The sequence below is a fragment of the Epargyreus clarus genome, unplaced genomic scaffold (assembly GCF_041222505.1).
Source record: "Epargyreus clarus isolate Ecla_fem2 unplaced genomic scaffold, WU_Ecla_fem_2.2 ptg000003l, whole genome shotgun sequence".
NCBI lineage: Eukaryota > Metazoa > Arthropoda > Insecta > Lepidoptera > Hesperiidae > Epargyreus > Epargyreus clarus.
Genome location: NW_027332211.1, coordinates 17,486,997 through 17,503,414, shown reverse-complemented (window position 1 = coordinate 17,503,414; position 16,418 = coordinate 17,486,997). Strand labels below are relative to the sequence as shown.

At 36.0% G+C, this 16,418-nt stretch overlaps 1 protein-coding gene across 1 annotated transcript; it reads right to left on the bottom strand.

The window, feature by feature from the left end:
- Positions 1-6,890: 6,890 nt before the first annotated feature.
- LOC140756034 (uncharacterized) lies at positions 6,891-13,592 on the bottom strand. Its single transcript, XM_073091433.1, has 3 exons — positions 8,814-13,592; positions 8,551-8,666; positions 6,891-7,248 (listed from the first exon to the last, which is right to left on the bottom strand). Exons 1-3 carry the CDS (start codon positions 13,395-13,397, stop codon positions 7,143-7,145), a joined length of 4,806 nt encoding a protein of 1,601 aa, XP_072947534.1. The 5' UTR covers positions 13,398-13,592; the 3' UTR covers positions 6,891-7,142.
- Between the last annotated feature and the right edge of the window lie 2,826 nt (positions 13,593-16,418).

Here is a 16,418-nt window from a genome sequence, read left to right as displayed (position 1 = left end):
TCCGCGTCACGGCTCCTGTTTATATAACTTCAATATCAACTATTTGCGTATTATTGATCATATATTTCAAATGTATTTGTTTTCACTGCTGCTGTTTGATCTACATTAGTTCGTGTATCGGTTTAAAGTAAAGTATATGTTAAGTTTTGTTTCTTTATAAATGTTGTTAAAATTTTTGGTTACAGCGACACCAACGCCAAAATAATTATCGTTTGTAACACTGGTCTTTGTATGATTAGTCACACGAGCAATAAACCAATAAAAACACTTTGAAAGATATTGTAATAAAATAATCTTAAAATTCATTGAATTAAGTAAAATAGTTCATACATTTCAGTTAAAAAGTTGTTCTATAATTATCTTGTTCAGTTTAAATTTTCGTATTATAAGAACTCAATTGAGACTTATTTACTCGTTTGTCATTGTACTTACGTACTATCTTCGTCTTTTGCAAAACATTTCTATACTATTAGGCTAAAAATTCATAAAGCGATTTCAGCCGTACCCATCGAACGGCTTTTACTAAATACTTTAATAATATCGGGCTATGATTTCAATAAGTAGTTTTTTTAAATATGAAGTTAATATTAAAATGCGGATAAAATATATTTGTGAATTTCACAGCGCGATTTATAACAGTGGCGTGCGTGGTTGTTTGCGGCTTTAGCTGCACCGGCAGCCAACCGCCGTCGCTGAAGACGTTCCTCCGTCGAGCAGAATCTGATAAATCTTCCCACGCATGCATTTGAAACCGGTTTCGTAATCGCACAAAATTGCATAGTCGTATTTTTTTCAAATAAAGCAGCAGTTTTGCGACCACGGGTGGGCACGTTTAAAAACCGCCCCGCGAGTTCTTGGCCTTAATTCTATGAAACAGAGTTCTCATCTCGAAATAAATACAGTTATACCGCAATTTATCATTATGTATTTATATATGTGGAGTGGTCAGACAGTTACGCCTGAGTGGTGTTACCATCAATCACGGCGCGACAAGGCCTGACGCCTCAATGTCAGGGCTGAAGGCTCTCGGGTTTCATCACGGGACATGTTATTTCTGATGTGCCAAGTGCAAAGACGTCTCTATTAAATTAGTCGCAATTGTAAGGAATTTTGCTCTTGACGCAGCTAAGTATGAATTGAAAATAAAAACTGTAAGTCGTTGGACTGCATGTTAGTGAAAGCTATCGGTATATTTACCAATAATATCGTTGTGGTGTAAGGGCGCGTATGCCGGCTAACATTATTTGAGACTACCATCTTTGTCCACAGGATGACCACATATTATGTGATTGGCTTCAGATACGGAGTTGGTTACAGATGTCTATGGATGAGCACTTACATTTGCCACTTTAACCTTATAAATCTAATACCAATTTTCTGTACCGTCTAAGTTATAGATTAAAATATATTGATTTTCGTCAACAAAATAGTTTTATAATACCCAGTGGTTAGGGTCCGCTTTCATCGTTTTATTGCTTGTGTTAATAGGTCTCGTTTTTCCATAACAATGTTGACTGTCGTAGACATTTTTAAAAAAAATTTAATTTAATCATGAGGTTTTTACGATTTTTTAAGATCTGATATGTTTTATTTTAAGCTAATTTAATACTGCATCCACATGCTTGGTAATTACTATACCACTACGAACGTGTGAACGTGTTGCGTTTATTGCAAATTACCTTTAATTTGCCAGGTAACTGACACACCATTAGATTGGCTAGAAGCGCTTGCAAACCTACATAAACCAAGTCAAGCGCTCTATCTGCTTTGAATTTGTAAAGGTTCGACTTGGTTTCAATCGTGCGGACGCGGCATTACGTTTACAGTGAATTGGGCATGTACGCGCGTGTGTACATCTTACGTGTTTGGTCTTATGTGTGGTCATGTGCGTGCGTCAAGTACTTGTACTCGTTTTTATTTTTTTATAAGGTATATCACGTAGTCGCTCTATCGGCTTTTTGGGATAAGACAAATCGTTTAAAACATTTTTTACAACAGGGAACTATAAATAAAATAAGTTAATTAGCGTAATAACGAAATAATAATTTAAGTTACGCTCGCCAAGTTCCCGAGCGCGCTATTTCAGGCTGGCCCAGAAACGATGTGACGTCAATTGCGGCACAGTTTCCAGTCTCCAGAGCGGTGCTCCTTTAACGACATGTCATTATGTTGGTTTATGAAAGTAAATGTGGCTTTCCGATCGGCTGTAAAATGTAGTACCTAACTAAAGATTGCAAGATTTTAAAAAAATATTTATTTTTACCACGCTTTTATTACCTTGGGTTGTACGTAGATATGTATGTATCTATGTATGTAACGGAATCTTTGAACTCGGTTTTAACGCAATTTGAACGATCCGATTAATTTGAAATTTTGAACAATTATCAAGAACTGATGACAATACACGATTTTAATAATTTTATCCCATTCTCTTCATCAGGATGGTCAGGAATTAGGATTAACGACTCCTTGTGCGATTTTAGCGTGGTTTTTATAACCATTAGGTAATAGGTCTGTACCTACTTTGTTAGATCGTAGCCTTTAACTTGATCGATTTAGCCTTTAACTTGAGACTTTATTTATAAAAATAAGTCTTAACGTAAAAACCTATTAGCCATTAAAATAGGTGCATAAATTTACTATTAATATTTTTTCAGTCATATCTTCTCTAAAGAAATATTTAGCAACATAGCATGGAACATACAACGGCACGAAAACGAAACGAAACGAAACGTTACGCCTCTTGAGAAATGACACGACGCATCGTGTGTGGGGAAAACCAGCGTACTCATTTTATGGGTTGTGTTTTGACTTTTCCATTAATAGCTACGTCATTTGTTGCTTTGCTTTTTCCTGTTACATTTATGTCTACATCATAATATTTAGGGTTCATATCTACTTGGGATTGCGAGGTTGAATTCTAGAATACTTTAAAACATGAAATAGGTACATCACATTACTTTTCAGAAACCGTTGTACAATTAATACTTAGAAATACCTACTTACTTTAATAGCAAGCACTGTACAATTCCTGAATATGTAGGTAGACTATGGCGGCAATCCCTTTGATGTCCTACTGCTGGGCACGGGTCAACCCTTGCAAAAAACCGGAATGGCGACGGCATATTACCTACTTATCAACATGGTTTTGATGTCAGGCTTCACTTTAAATAAATAAAATATGGAATCTAATTCTGAAAGAAATTATTATTATTGTTATCATTTATTTGTGGTAGTGTAGACACTTCTTATTATAGGAGTCGTGGAGTGGAACTTGGTTTTATTTATGTACTTTGTATAAAAAGTACATGGTAACAATAAAATTGCTGTCACCTCTAATATGTTCGCATAGTTATATTTAATAGAAGACAGGTAACTAAAAAGCATTCGAAATGGTGACAACTGTTTTATTAATGACTTTATTTGGCACCGACATCAAAAGGTGCAAAATGAAGTTCGTAGAAAAGTCTAAAATTAAAGACGTTTTTTTGAAGCTAATAAAATAGCTACATTCTGCTCCAAATTTCTAAATATTCCCACTTTGTTATTTTACTGCAGTTATACATATCTTTATAATTTAGTACTGTATACTTGGAGATTTTTAAAGATTTAGTTTAATATGTAAACAGCCTGCTTAGGGTGGTTCTAAAGAACTACTACTAAACTAATTGAACTACTCTTTACCTGGCCATTCAGACCAAAACAGCACCAGAATAAATGCTGCAAATCGAGAAATGCACTTTACCTACGAGTATATGGACTACATTTCGCGTCACGAATGTTTTAACGTCATCAGTACCCTTACCATGAGTCAAAACATCCCACAATTTTACAAACGTAACAATAAGTAAGTGCTCAAGTCGTTTTGATTGCCTCACGTATTCGCAAAAAAGAGAGACAAAACATAAAGCGCCATTTTGTCAATTTAGACATTTAATGTACTAACTGTAACTATAGTTCCGATACAATCCGCTAGGAGCGCCGTTTAGAAATTGTGTGAGCAAATACGTGAACAAAACAGTCATATTTATTAAAACGTACAAACTCATGGTAAGGGTACAGTGCATCTTCTGAATTGAGAATGTAAAATCTCGTAGAACCGCCGTAGAGCCTTCGTAGCTTTACGTAGGTGTAGCTCCATTGCTTATTATTCTTACTATTTTTGACTTTCTGGTTTTAACCTATACAATAACTATAAACAAATAGCAGTATTGACTTCTTTTAATTTTATGGTATTTAATCTAACGGACATGTATACAATCAAAATATAAATGATGATTCGATAAAAGTAGATACTTTTGATTCTATGCATTAGTAATAGTCTACAAATTCTTTTTTGCAGCCAAAATGTTGACTCATATTTGTTGTCTCTGAATACGGTATGATTCATCGATTGTTATAATCTTGTGTCATCGTATAAAATAAAGGCTGAAATCAAATCTAATCTAGTTTTGACAACAGCAGAACTATCAATCTTCTACTCGAAGAAATTATGCACAATAAGGCCAAGGAACAGTTACAACAAATTAATGATTACATTTACTTAGCCATGTTTCGTGTATTGTTTTTGGATTAAGTGGATCAACTCATTATGTCTAATGAAATGTCTAATTTAATTATACGATTGAATGTTTAATAGCTTTTTCCAATTAATTGATTCACGACGACAAATGTATCGGTCGTTAGTGACGTGTGTCCATCAAATTAGAAAGAATATGGTCCATCTTCTAATACGTTTTTTTAACGTAATTTTTTTAGCTATTTTAATAAAAATTTGTATATGTCAATTGTCAACTTTTATAAACAATGTTCTCTGGTATGCGAAACTTATTAAGATGAGAATTCATTCTTTTACTTATTACTTCTACTTCATTATATTACTACTTCATTAGATTGAACCTGTTGAGAATGTTTTAAGAAAGGAACAGCCGTTATTTTATTACAATCATTATAAACCCATATAGCATCATTAATTGATAAGTTTTTAATATGTATAAACTACAGTATACATATATTTCCTCTCCGGCTTGTACGCAATATTGTAAAAGGAAAACTAAGTCACGCAATCTTGGGTTTTTCAATGTTGGATGATTTCGAGGAACCCTTTAATGTTCTGGAAAGATGCCAAGGTTAAGCCATTATCCACTAAGCTCTTCGCTTTTTACTTTATTATGATATCTCATAAAATGATATCTCCTTGTACTTTAAATCTTCATTCATCATATTTCTGACAGTTCCAGAAAAGATTATTTTCATTCCTTTTGACTTTTACGAGATGATTTACACATCATGAAATGCAAAGGTATTTAACGTAGTTATACCAATTCAAATATAATATATTTTATGTAAGATTGAAGTAGCAAACGAGCCCGCAGTTCACCTGATGGTAAGTGGTTTTTGCTGCCCATATACATCTGTAACTAACTCCATATAGAACAGAGAAGAATCTCTGTTCTATCAGGTAGAAACCTGAAGCCGATCACACGTGTGTCACCACTCATAAATAACTAAGATCTATCTATGAGATATAATTCTGTCAATATAATATCTCTTCCTAATACAATAAAGTATTTATTTTTTAAAAATGTTACACTTTTAGAGTGAGATATAAAAGAAGGGATCTTGCCTGTTTCAGCCTATTAGTTACCGTAAAAAACTAGTCCCGTAAATTGTAGGCACCACTATTTTTTCTAAAGCCAAAAAAATGGTATACAGTCTTGTGTTTTAAACACATGATATTATTGCTAAATTTGACTAGATTTCTTAATACATCAGAAATAATAATGTCTTCACTATGCGAAATCGAAATACATATATCGTGCTTTCTGTGTAACTATTTATTTGTGCAACAACATGCAGGTCGCTCGAAGTTAAGTGGGAATATCCCATGGACATCAATACAATAGCAACATCGAATAAGTCTCATCTTACGTGCTTCTTGTATTATATAAACATATTTACATTTCACCTCTTTTAAATGACAAATGACTTGCCAGTTTACTTTTGTGTATTTTGAATTCCTCACTATTAATAGTGTAACATTATGAATGGCCCAGAGCCCTCTGTGATTCACAAAATTTATAACTACGTTCCTATTTTTACGTGAACAGCTGTGCGTTCCTAACCATCCCATTAATAATGCTTTGTCGCCCTTTTTATAAACATGTAAGTGAGTCTGACAATAATTACTGTGGATGTTGTGAATTACCGTGATTTACCAGCGACTTGTGCACCTGTTTTCACTATACGTCTACTGACGCGTAGTTCAAAGTATAGTGGACACCGGAGTCTCCTTGGCAGACGCCATAGATGAAAATACTCTACTACTAAATTGACTCCCAATATAAGGGCTCCATTTTCTTGTAATACATCTGTTAGAGATGCATTATTTTGCACAGTTTAGAGATTTACTCCAATCCGACTACCACATAAGGGTGATACACCAATAAATATTATCTACTTACTCTAAAACAATCGTCTACCCTTAAAATATGTTGATAGAATACCTTATTTATTTTTCCAACAGTTTTAGTCCAAATTTTACATGGTATATTTTTGAGAAATTGCACAAAAGTCAGATCTAACAAAGCCTAGAAAAGAAATACTAAAAAAGGGTTGCTTAAAATACTTATTCAATGACTGTGCCTATGACGAAATGTTTTAAAATTTCCTTGAGGACAATACCTAAAATTATTACCTACTTCTTGCATCTGCTGTTCATCTGCTGTTCACTAATTACTTAATTATTTTATTAGGTCTTAATACCACAGTTAAATACTTACCTAAGGGTTATTGCCATAGCAATATATCAATGTTCCATTATATTAACAAAAATAGCTAAATTGAACACAAAATATCTTCTAGAATTATTGACTAAAAAGAAACTCCAAAACTTTTATTGTCTTTATTAAACCTTCATAATCGTTATACACAATGTTCTAACACGACGATGTGGTTGAGTATAATACTTTAATGACACTTATAATAATAATGACAAGTAATAATAATGATAGTTATCACAATAATGTTGACCACAACACGTAAATGGGGAATACAACATATAAGATTCCGTTTGCAACAAGCGAGATATTTACAATGATAATGACGTCGCAGCATCTTCAATTCTTCTCCGTAATAAATGATCAGTAATAATACATTTTATATGTGGGCACGCTAAACACATAGTCCAAAGAGGGACCTCTCGACTGGAAGAAATGGTTCTCGTAACTATAGACACGCCCCCTGTACCTGCATAAACAATTGATTCTCATTACGTCATCACAGGATGAGGATGAGGATAATGATTATTATTGTTCAACTAACGATGGTGATGGGTTGTAAGATTATGCTGGTCAAAATGATGATGGATTTAATGATAAACACGCTTGGTTAAATCATCACTGTTCTTGGTCGAAGGGGTGAACACACACGGTTTTTTAGTATTAGTGATCGATGATATTATTAGATTTGTTGATGGGATATATTGATATTAAAATCAAATACTACTACTAGAGATTTTTATTTGCTCCCGTAAAAATGAACGTATTCATTCTAAGGTATTCGAGTCAGAATTTTCTCATGCGCATTGTTTTCACTCGACTATTTACGAAGGTTACGGATATTCTCTGTCTTTCCTGATCCAATTGGATCTATTCGGTCCAAAATTTTCCTAAACATTCTTTAGTATCATTCACCAGAATACGGAACTTTTTAGTGAAAAGCCGATGCATACGTGAGTTACGCCACGGTGCAACGACCGCGGCTAATTTTACCCTGTATCGGTGTCCAGCGCATTGGCATCGTCGCATCGGAGCAATAAAACGCATTTTTCCCGCTTTATCGCCGTTACGATACCGCTATGATACCGCGTCAACAGACAGTCTACATTGTTTTAGAAATTTAACCAACTCAATTATACTAGATATAAACGATGTTTTATGTAGTTTCATCTAATCAGGATTATATGCCTTATAAAAGTAACATTTATTTTCTTTTTTAGTAAAATGTAATTATATGATAAAAAAAAATCTAATGAATGTATGTTGTAGTGAGTATGTGGTATCATTTATTAAATATCTATAGTATGCTTGATACTTTATAAGTTGGCTACAAAGCGATGATCGAAACACGAGACCATTATTATGGAAGATCTAAAAATATTAAGTGGGACGACGAAACAATGTTCTCACATCATCTTCGAGGATTAGATCGTTGATTTATGAATATGAGCTTTATATTAATAGTTGGAGGCGTATTAGGATGACAGGAATAGTATTTTCGTATGTCAGTTACTCTCAATAGACGGTTGTTAAAAGCTGGAATAACGACTGGTTTCACAAGACGCATGTCCGTCGGGTTAAATATACATTTATGAACTACATACATCAATGGGGGCACGGTTGTGCAAAGCTCATGCCAATAATTGCCTCCGTACGCCAGAGCCGTATCTACAGCACTTTGATAAACCGCACTTCAATATGGAGCGTTCGATTTTACGTTGCAATGATGATACGGCTCTAGATATGAGGCAGCGAAGAATGGACTACTCACTTTGATCCAAGAGCGGCTTTAGTGTCGAGAACCTCGACAATGTCGCCCGCTCTGACGGAAACTTCATCGTCGGCCGTAGCGGTGTAATCCGCCGTCGCCACCACCACATCTTCTACCTGAAACAATGAAAAGGGATATTAATAATTTGAAAATTAGTTACATTTTAATAGTTTACAATCTAATTTAAACCTTTCGTACTGCTAATTCGTTTCAAAGATCTTAATAACTGTGTTAAATGTGTTCAAATTTAACATTTGAATTACCTTAGGTGGACTTCTGCTACAACTAGATCTAGATCTGGTTGAAGATCGTGACGGGTATCGTTTGTAACTTGGTGTATTATCCAAGCTGCTCATTCTACTTCTCGTGTTCTCCCTATCTAATAACACACCGCTGTATCTTCGACCCCACCCACCGAATTTGGTTATTCTTTGAGCGTTACTTATATTGCAGTAACCAGTAAACGTTTGTAAATCTTCGTCATTGTCATCTACCATGGGGCAACTGTACATGCTGAAACGATGCGCAGTTGGCTGACTGAGATTGAGTGCAGAGAAAACATGCAGTGGTTCGAAATGTCTTATTCCACTCTCGTCAAGAACTGTGTAAGCTACTTGTCCAGTAAGAACTGCGCGACTCGCTTCACGAGGAACCACGGCTTGCAGGCCCTTCTTCATTATCAACAATGCTCCTGGATGCTTTTTACGCTGAAACAGGAAATCTTCCATCGCCAAGCTGTTTTCAGGTTGAAGTAAGCTCAACGGAACATCTGCAGAAGTCAATAAAGGCGGCTCCTCAGGAACGATCATGAGTGCGGCGCTCTCTCGTACCAAATCCCTAAGCTTGGGATCTGTACGAGCGAGCTCTGGATCCGACTCCAGTTTGCGCAGTGCAGAATGCAGGCTTGGTGTTTGTTCGGCAAGTTTTCTCATAACAGTCAATCGTTTTAATATGTTTAAACATGTTGTATCTGAGGCAACTTTAGACAAGCTGTCTTCGTCATCAATAACAGACAACAATTTAGAGGCTACGTCACTCATTCCAAGTATTCTTGCGAGTCCAACGGATTGCACGATCAATTCCCTTATGTCTTTTTTGTCCGAGTTTAGCAATATAGATTCAACTGCCTTTGTGCTGGTTTCTTGAACTGCAGAAACAATTGCTTTTTGGAGTGTTTCAGCAGCTTCATTATCTGTTTTGATAAATGAAATCGAATCAGAGATGTGACTCAGAACGTGTTGCAACAAACTTGTATCATTTTTGGATATATTTTTAAAAGCTGGCCCCAGCACTTCGTTTTCACTGCTCAGAAAATCACTGAATTTTTCAATTATGTCGTCTTCAGTTAGGGAATGTTTGTTTAAAGTGCTGTTAAGAGCGATTTTAATCAGTTCTACTTTTGGCTGCGAAGTATGTTCTAGAATTTCTTCGCAAAGTATATCTTTGTCCTCTTCTCTTTGAAGAATTCTGTACATAGCGGATACAAAATCCTCATCAATGGCTTTACCCAATATGGTATCAATAGACTTTAATATAAGCTGATATTTCTCCTTGCTGTTGTTATTGTTTACTTCTTCAAATTGTTCAGCGGTGACCAACGCAGCTAATACTGCTGCAGCAATAGAATTTTTCACATTTTCTTGATGTGCTGTTTGTCCATTGCCTCCACTATAGCCTAAGTTTTCTTGTAAATCCACTCGTTTTTTGTTAGTTCTTCCTTTTTTCGTCTCAGAGTTGGTTTCTTCGCTGCTACGATCTTCATGAATCTCTGTTTTCAAATGTACACTCATTTCAATAATAGATTTAATTACATCCATTAATTGGTTCGCAACATCATCTTTAAGTCCAAAATCTGAAACAAATGCTTTCAAAGCCTCAGCGTTCCTTGTTTCATTTAATATAACATTAATAGCAGGTAAATCAGCGGGAACTTGTCTTCCTATTGACATGCCAGCTGCAGCCAATTGTTTTAGCATATTTGTGTCGATAGTTAATTCTCCTTTTGTCGAAGTTGTGTCATTAGGGTTAGTTTTTACTTTTAATAGTTTGAGCTCTTCAGGTGTGACCACGAAACTTTGCACTGAAAACTCTAATCCTTCTTCACCCTCTACAAGGTCAGGAGCAACAAACTTAAGACCTTCAGGTGTTTGAACAATTTGTCCTGGTACAAAGGTAACTCCGTTGTCGTCCGTCTCTATTACTCTGCCGGGTACAAATCTGGGACCCTCTTCTGTATCTACAACTTGACCAGGAACAAATCTTGAGCCTTCATCTTCAGTAGATATCACTTGACCAGGAATAAATGTTGGGCCGGCTTTTGTTTCAATAATTTGTCCTGGAACAAAGCGAGGACCATCGATTGTATGTATGGTTTGACCAGGAACAAACTTTGGTCCGCTTTTCGTGTTTACGACTTGACCAGGGACAAATTTAGGACCATCCTTGGTATCAACTACCTGACCGGGTACAAACTGTTCACCGTTTTCTGTGAATACAACTTGTCCGGGTACAAAAATACCTTCTACCATCATTCCAGGGACAAAACGTGATTCGTTAGCTTCATTTTTCACAAGTCTTCCGGGAACTATTTTACCTTCAATTGCAGGTGCTCTTGGACCAGGGTAAAATTCTATACCCTTAGAGGTTTGCACCATATGACCAAATACATACAAAGATTCTTCTGATAAAGAACATGTTTTAATATCTATGGGCAATCCTGTCGCCACGCTTTCCGAAAAATTGATATCTTCAATAGATTTAGCAACGGAAAATTCAATGTGGCCACTTGCTTGAACAATAGTCTTCCCCGGCATGAATTTTTCACCGCATTTGGTATGCACTATTTGTCCCTCAATAAATTTAGGTCCATCGATTGTATCCACAGTCGTTCCAGGAACAAATTCTAATCCCGATTTTGTTTCTTTAGTTATACCAGGTATAAAACACGATTCTCCATTTATAGCAACTGTTTGTCCAGGAACAAACTTAAGGCCATTAGGTGTTGCAAGCGTTGCTCCAGGAACGAAGTGCAATTCATCGTCTTGATGTACGACTTGACCTGGTACGAACTGCCACTCATTGTTTATTTTGGCATTTTGTCCAGGTGTAAATATAACGCTGCCATTTTCTGACACCGTCTGACCTGGTATGAATTGTGCTCCATCCGGGGTTATTATAGTTTGCCCAGGTACGAATATTTCTTCTTGACCAGTAGAAATATTTTTCCCAGGAACAAATTTGAAGCCTTCTTCTGACAATACTGTTTGACCTTCAGTGAAACGATACTCATCTTTATGTTTAATTGTTTGTCCACAAACAAATTCTTCACCGTTTGAAGTTTTCAATACTTGTCCGGCAAGGAAGAAGGGCTCGTTAGTATTTTCATTTATGACAATATGACCCGGTATTAATCCAGGACCATTAGGAGTTTTGACGCTAAGTCCGGGCACAAATACTGGTCCTGCAGGCGTTTCGACTGTTTGACCCGGGACAAAGACAGGACCTTGAGGAGTGTTTATATGTTGACCAGGAATAAATTTCTTCGCTTTATTAATATCTAATGTTAAGCCAGATATTTTCGCAAGTTTTTCCCTCTTTCCCTTTTTAATATTTTTAATGACTTCGCTCAAGTTCTCGATAGTGGGAAGGACATCCATTTTGTCGGCTTCAAATAATTTTTCTGTAACATTTGACGTTTCAGCTAAGCGTTCTTCTGATATTTCCTTAACTGCATTTAAAACTGCATCCGAAGGTCGAGTTTTAATAGGCTTTAACGGATTAACACATGGTACGTTTTCTAAAGGTACCGACACTTCGTTAATGTTACGATCCACTTCATATATTTCTGCTTCGCAATGGTACGGAGTTACTTTTACTGGAGTTGGTAATTTAGTCACTTTAGGAACAAAATGATCATCAGTCACTTCCTTCTCAAATATTTCCCAATCCCAAGACTCAATAAGAGGATGCATTTGGTCTCTCCATTCTCCATTGCACATAATAATACTAGATTTGGAACGCATATGATTGACATCAAAACTATTATACGAAAATGTTTTATTATCCTGTCTCTCATGTTTAGTTTCCCCTAGTTTTGCTTTCTTGGCCTGGCGGTCTTGGCGTAATTTTTCTTCTTCTAATTCCTGAACTTCTGCTAGCCTCTCCTTGCTTTCAAATATTTTTTTCATTGAAGATAATCCGGTAGCTCGCTTTCTCTTTTTCTTCTTTTCTTCTAATTCTTCGAGGTCTCTTTGTTTTAAAACTTCAGCGTTAGGTCCTTCACCTTCATAAATCTCAATTTCTTCCGTAAAATCCTTAAAGTCCATAGAAACACTGCGACCCTGTTTCATTTTGATTAGCACTGTATCAGAGTCCTTGGCAAGCATCACATCTCTCACATCACCATCCCTTACTGCTGCTTCCATGCTAGCAGAAAACACTAAACCGCATTTCCTCTCTTGAACGGTGTACACGTAGCGTTTATCCTCAGTCACTTGTTTAGTTAAAAGCATTTCCATCAGCGCTTTTTGAGCTTCGGTCGAACCATCCAGCACAGGGAATATATACCTGTAGTCCGGCAGCAACTCATGTTTTCTATTTCCATAGTTAATTTCCGGCGAGTAATGGTGTGGCCCAAGTTCGCCCGATACGTTCGTAATCTTACATTTAGCTTTCCGAGAGCCGGCTGTAAGTAGAACTGGAATGTAGTGGTGAGAAGGCAATCCGTAAGATTTGCCCGTAATCCTGCAACAACGTTTGGCGTCCGCCGGCGAAATGGGGGCGAGGAGCGGAAAGTAGTTGGGTTTCGGCAGCCCCCTGCTGCGGCCCGTGATTCTGCAGAACGACATGGCGGATTGTATCACGCCGGCATAATATTTGTTTACAAGCCGAAGTAGACGATTCGATTTAAAAATTCACAAACTATAAAACTTTGTACTGTATCGCGGCGCGTGTGGTGCGTGTGGTAGGAGCGGTGGTTGCAAGGCGACTGTGGTGGCGGCGTCTCTGAGCGGAGCTTTAGCGCGCATCGATTTGCACCTTCGCGAAGGCAGACGGTGTGCCGTATATTTGTTCCGGTTAGGCGCTATTTATAAACATAAAGAGAGACGTATTTATTTACGCAAATTATATGACACAGTTTCATGTTAAAAACACTGGAAGAACAAAGTGTGTCTGTATTGATGCAACCGATTGAAAAAGCTAATCTTATTCCGAGCTTTCAACTCAAAAATGCAACATAAAAATATTAGTAATTTTCTGGCAACGCAAGTGCTAAATAAAGTTATGTAAATATTTATTTGATATCATTAATGTTTCAATATATCTATCAACCAAAGTTGGCATCCATAATCAATCGTGTATAATAAAATGATTAACATTTAAGATCTCAAGTTATAATTTAAAAATTTAACGATTATTAAAAACAATCACGCAAATTATAAAATTTAATTACCCAAGTAAAATTATTTTGGAAACAAACAACCGGAACCAGAAAGAAAATCATTTTCAGTAAACTGAAAAAAAACATGCTTGCTTTTATGAAAAATGTAATAATGAGGTCCATAAAAGAACAAATATATTTTTCACGTTACAACAAAGGAATAACTGCATCTTTGTTCGATAACACTGCGGAAGATACTTATCATCGGTGTGAAGAAGCATAAATTATGACAAAACAAAGTGTGGGTGGCTTGATTGTAAATAAGACCATAAATTATGGGACAACCTTACAGAAGAATTAGTCGGTCGAATACAGTTAACTTTTCAGATGTAATCATAAAAAAGATCAAGGTTTGCTACGAAGGTCACATCGAAAAAATACACGTAAATATTTTCGTTTTTTTTTTTATTTAATTAACTCATTTAAACGTTGAAAAATGAGGTGTTAACTCTTTGGAATGGAAAGATGTACGATATAAAATAAAGACAAAAATACCAGCCTACTTGCTTTTAAGTTTGTGAGCATCTTATGTTTAACTAGCTGACCCAGCAAACGTTGTATTGCCATATAAATAAAAAAAAAATTAGGGTTGTACTACCCCTAACATTTAGGGGGATGAAAAATAGATGTTGGCCGATTCTCATAGATACCGGATAAGCACAAAAAATTTCATCAAAATCGGTCAAGCCGTTTCGGAGGAGTATGGCAACGAAAACTGTGACACGAGAATTTTATATATTAGATAATACCACCACCAATATCATATCCGTCTACCAAAGGTTAAGTTGTCACCCATAATAGGGATATCCATAGAAAGGAGTCTTACTGTATTCGATCATACATCCATTGCTACCCTAAATTTATGTACCTAAGTAGGTGTCAATATCAGTATTGAAAATAAATTGTACGTTAACTTAAAAGCAGAAAATGTCTTTTCAGCAGCGTCGTGTTCGAAACCACCTTTAAATCACGACGCAAAAAAACGATTATCGTAACACAGTAAAACAATTGTAGACAAGCATCGCTCTCATTTGTCGTTACAAAAATAGAGCTTGCATTTGGAATCACGTTAAAAGAGCAATTCAATCAACTTTCTCGAAGCGTACGAGTAGAACACGTTCCTAGTGACAAGCGTTAACAGATAACCTCGTAGTGTCGGTTATTTGTGAACTCGACCACAGACCTTCAAGTTTAAGCGAGCGTGGAGTGGCGGTTTATTTCTGTTACGACTGTTCTTTTTGCGGAATTACCTGGTTTATTCGGGAACTGGCTCTAAGCGTTGAACAACTAACGGCGATGGTGACCTACGGTTAAAATGGTAGGATAACTGACGTTTCCGCCTACAGATTTCTTGAAAATCGTGTATGGGCCAACAGAATGAGGAAAAACTGAATATATTGTTGTTTTATGATGACATGATGTCATCCAAAAATTTTCCGAAGAAATAAATAAAAACAGCGTATTTGAAAATAACAATAAATTAGTTCTTTATATAAATATTTCATCTATTTCACATCCTGCAACCGCTGTCTTTCTGTACTAAGTCCATAGATTTTAATGCATATTACATGGTATAATTTTAGATGACGATTAAATTATAATAAGTTTATCTTTCGCCAATATATCGCACACAATAAAAAAATATGTAAGTACATATCATCTGCTTTCAGATAGATAGGTAATAGTTATAAACTAGTAATCATCGTAAAAACGCTCGCCTGCTTGAAAATAATTAGGTAAACGATAAAGGAAAGTCACCCCCGCAATTTAGACAAATCCAACGATCCTCATAAGTTAAAATTCGTCCAACCTTTTGAGCTGTAGGGTGTGCCAAATAATGAGAAATACATACGCTAGAAAAAATTACGGTCGGGTGATAAAAATGTTCACCCTATGAAAGATGAAACACGCAGACTAAGCCGCGGGCGAAGCTAGTAAAATATAATCCTTGAAATATAACATCAGCGGAACGAAGGCGACAGTTTAGGGCGCTATTTGTCAACACCGCAGTAAAATATACATTACGATGCACGAAGGAAATTAATTGCGTAATTTAAATAAATAATTTTATGTATAAATAAATATTACTCAATGTCGGGAGAAATTCGTAAGATCAAAAAATACTTTGATTCTAGGTACAAAGAACCGTTTGATAGCAGATTACCGAACTTCGCAGTTTTCAGATCCGTTTCCAAACGACACAAATCTTCTTCAAAGTTCGCCATTACGAAAAAATAACAAAAGCAACCTTGCTGCAAGACTTGCTTCACTACCATCGAGAAGCGAGCGGCGATGTGAACTATGAACATAGGCATAGACAAAAAATAATCAAAAATCATATTCGTATAAGAGTCGACACTGAGATAGCTTACGGAAAATGAATGACTGTTAAAAAAAGGACATGTAATGTGAATAATTTTCAGGTCAG

Bases quoted from the DNA above. Each gene is read 5' to 3' on its own strand.
- LOC140756034 (XM_073091433.1), bottom strand. From the start codon at position 13,397: ATGTCGTTCTGCAGAATCACGGGCCGCAGCAGGGGGCTGCCGAAACCC. The intron at 8,667-8,813 runs GTAATTCAAATG...TCATTGTTTCAG, and splicing joins GTAGCAGAAGTCCACCTAAG to GTAGAAGATGTGGTGGTGGC. The intron at 7,249-8,550 runs GTGAGTAGTCCA...TTGTTTATGCAG, and splicing joins AAAGCCGCTCTTGGATCAAA to GTACAGGGGGCGTGTCTATA.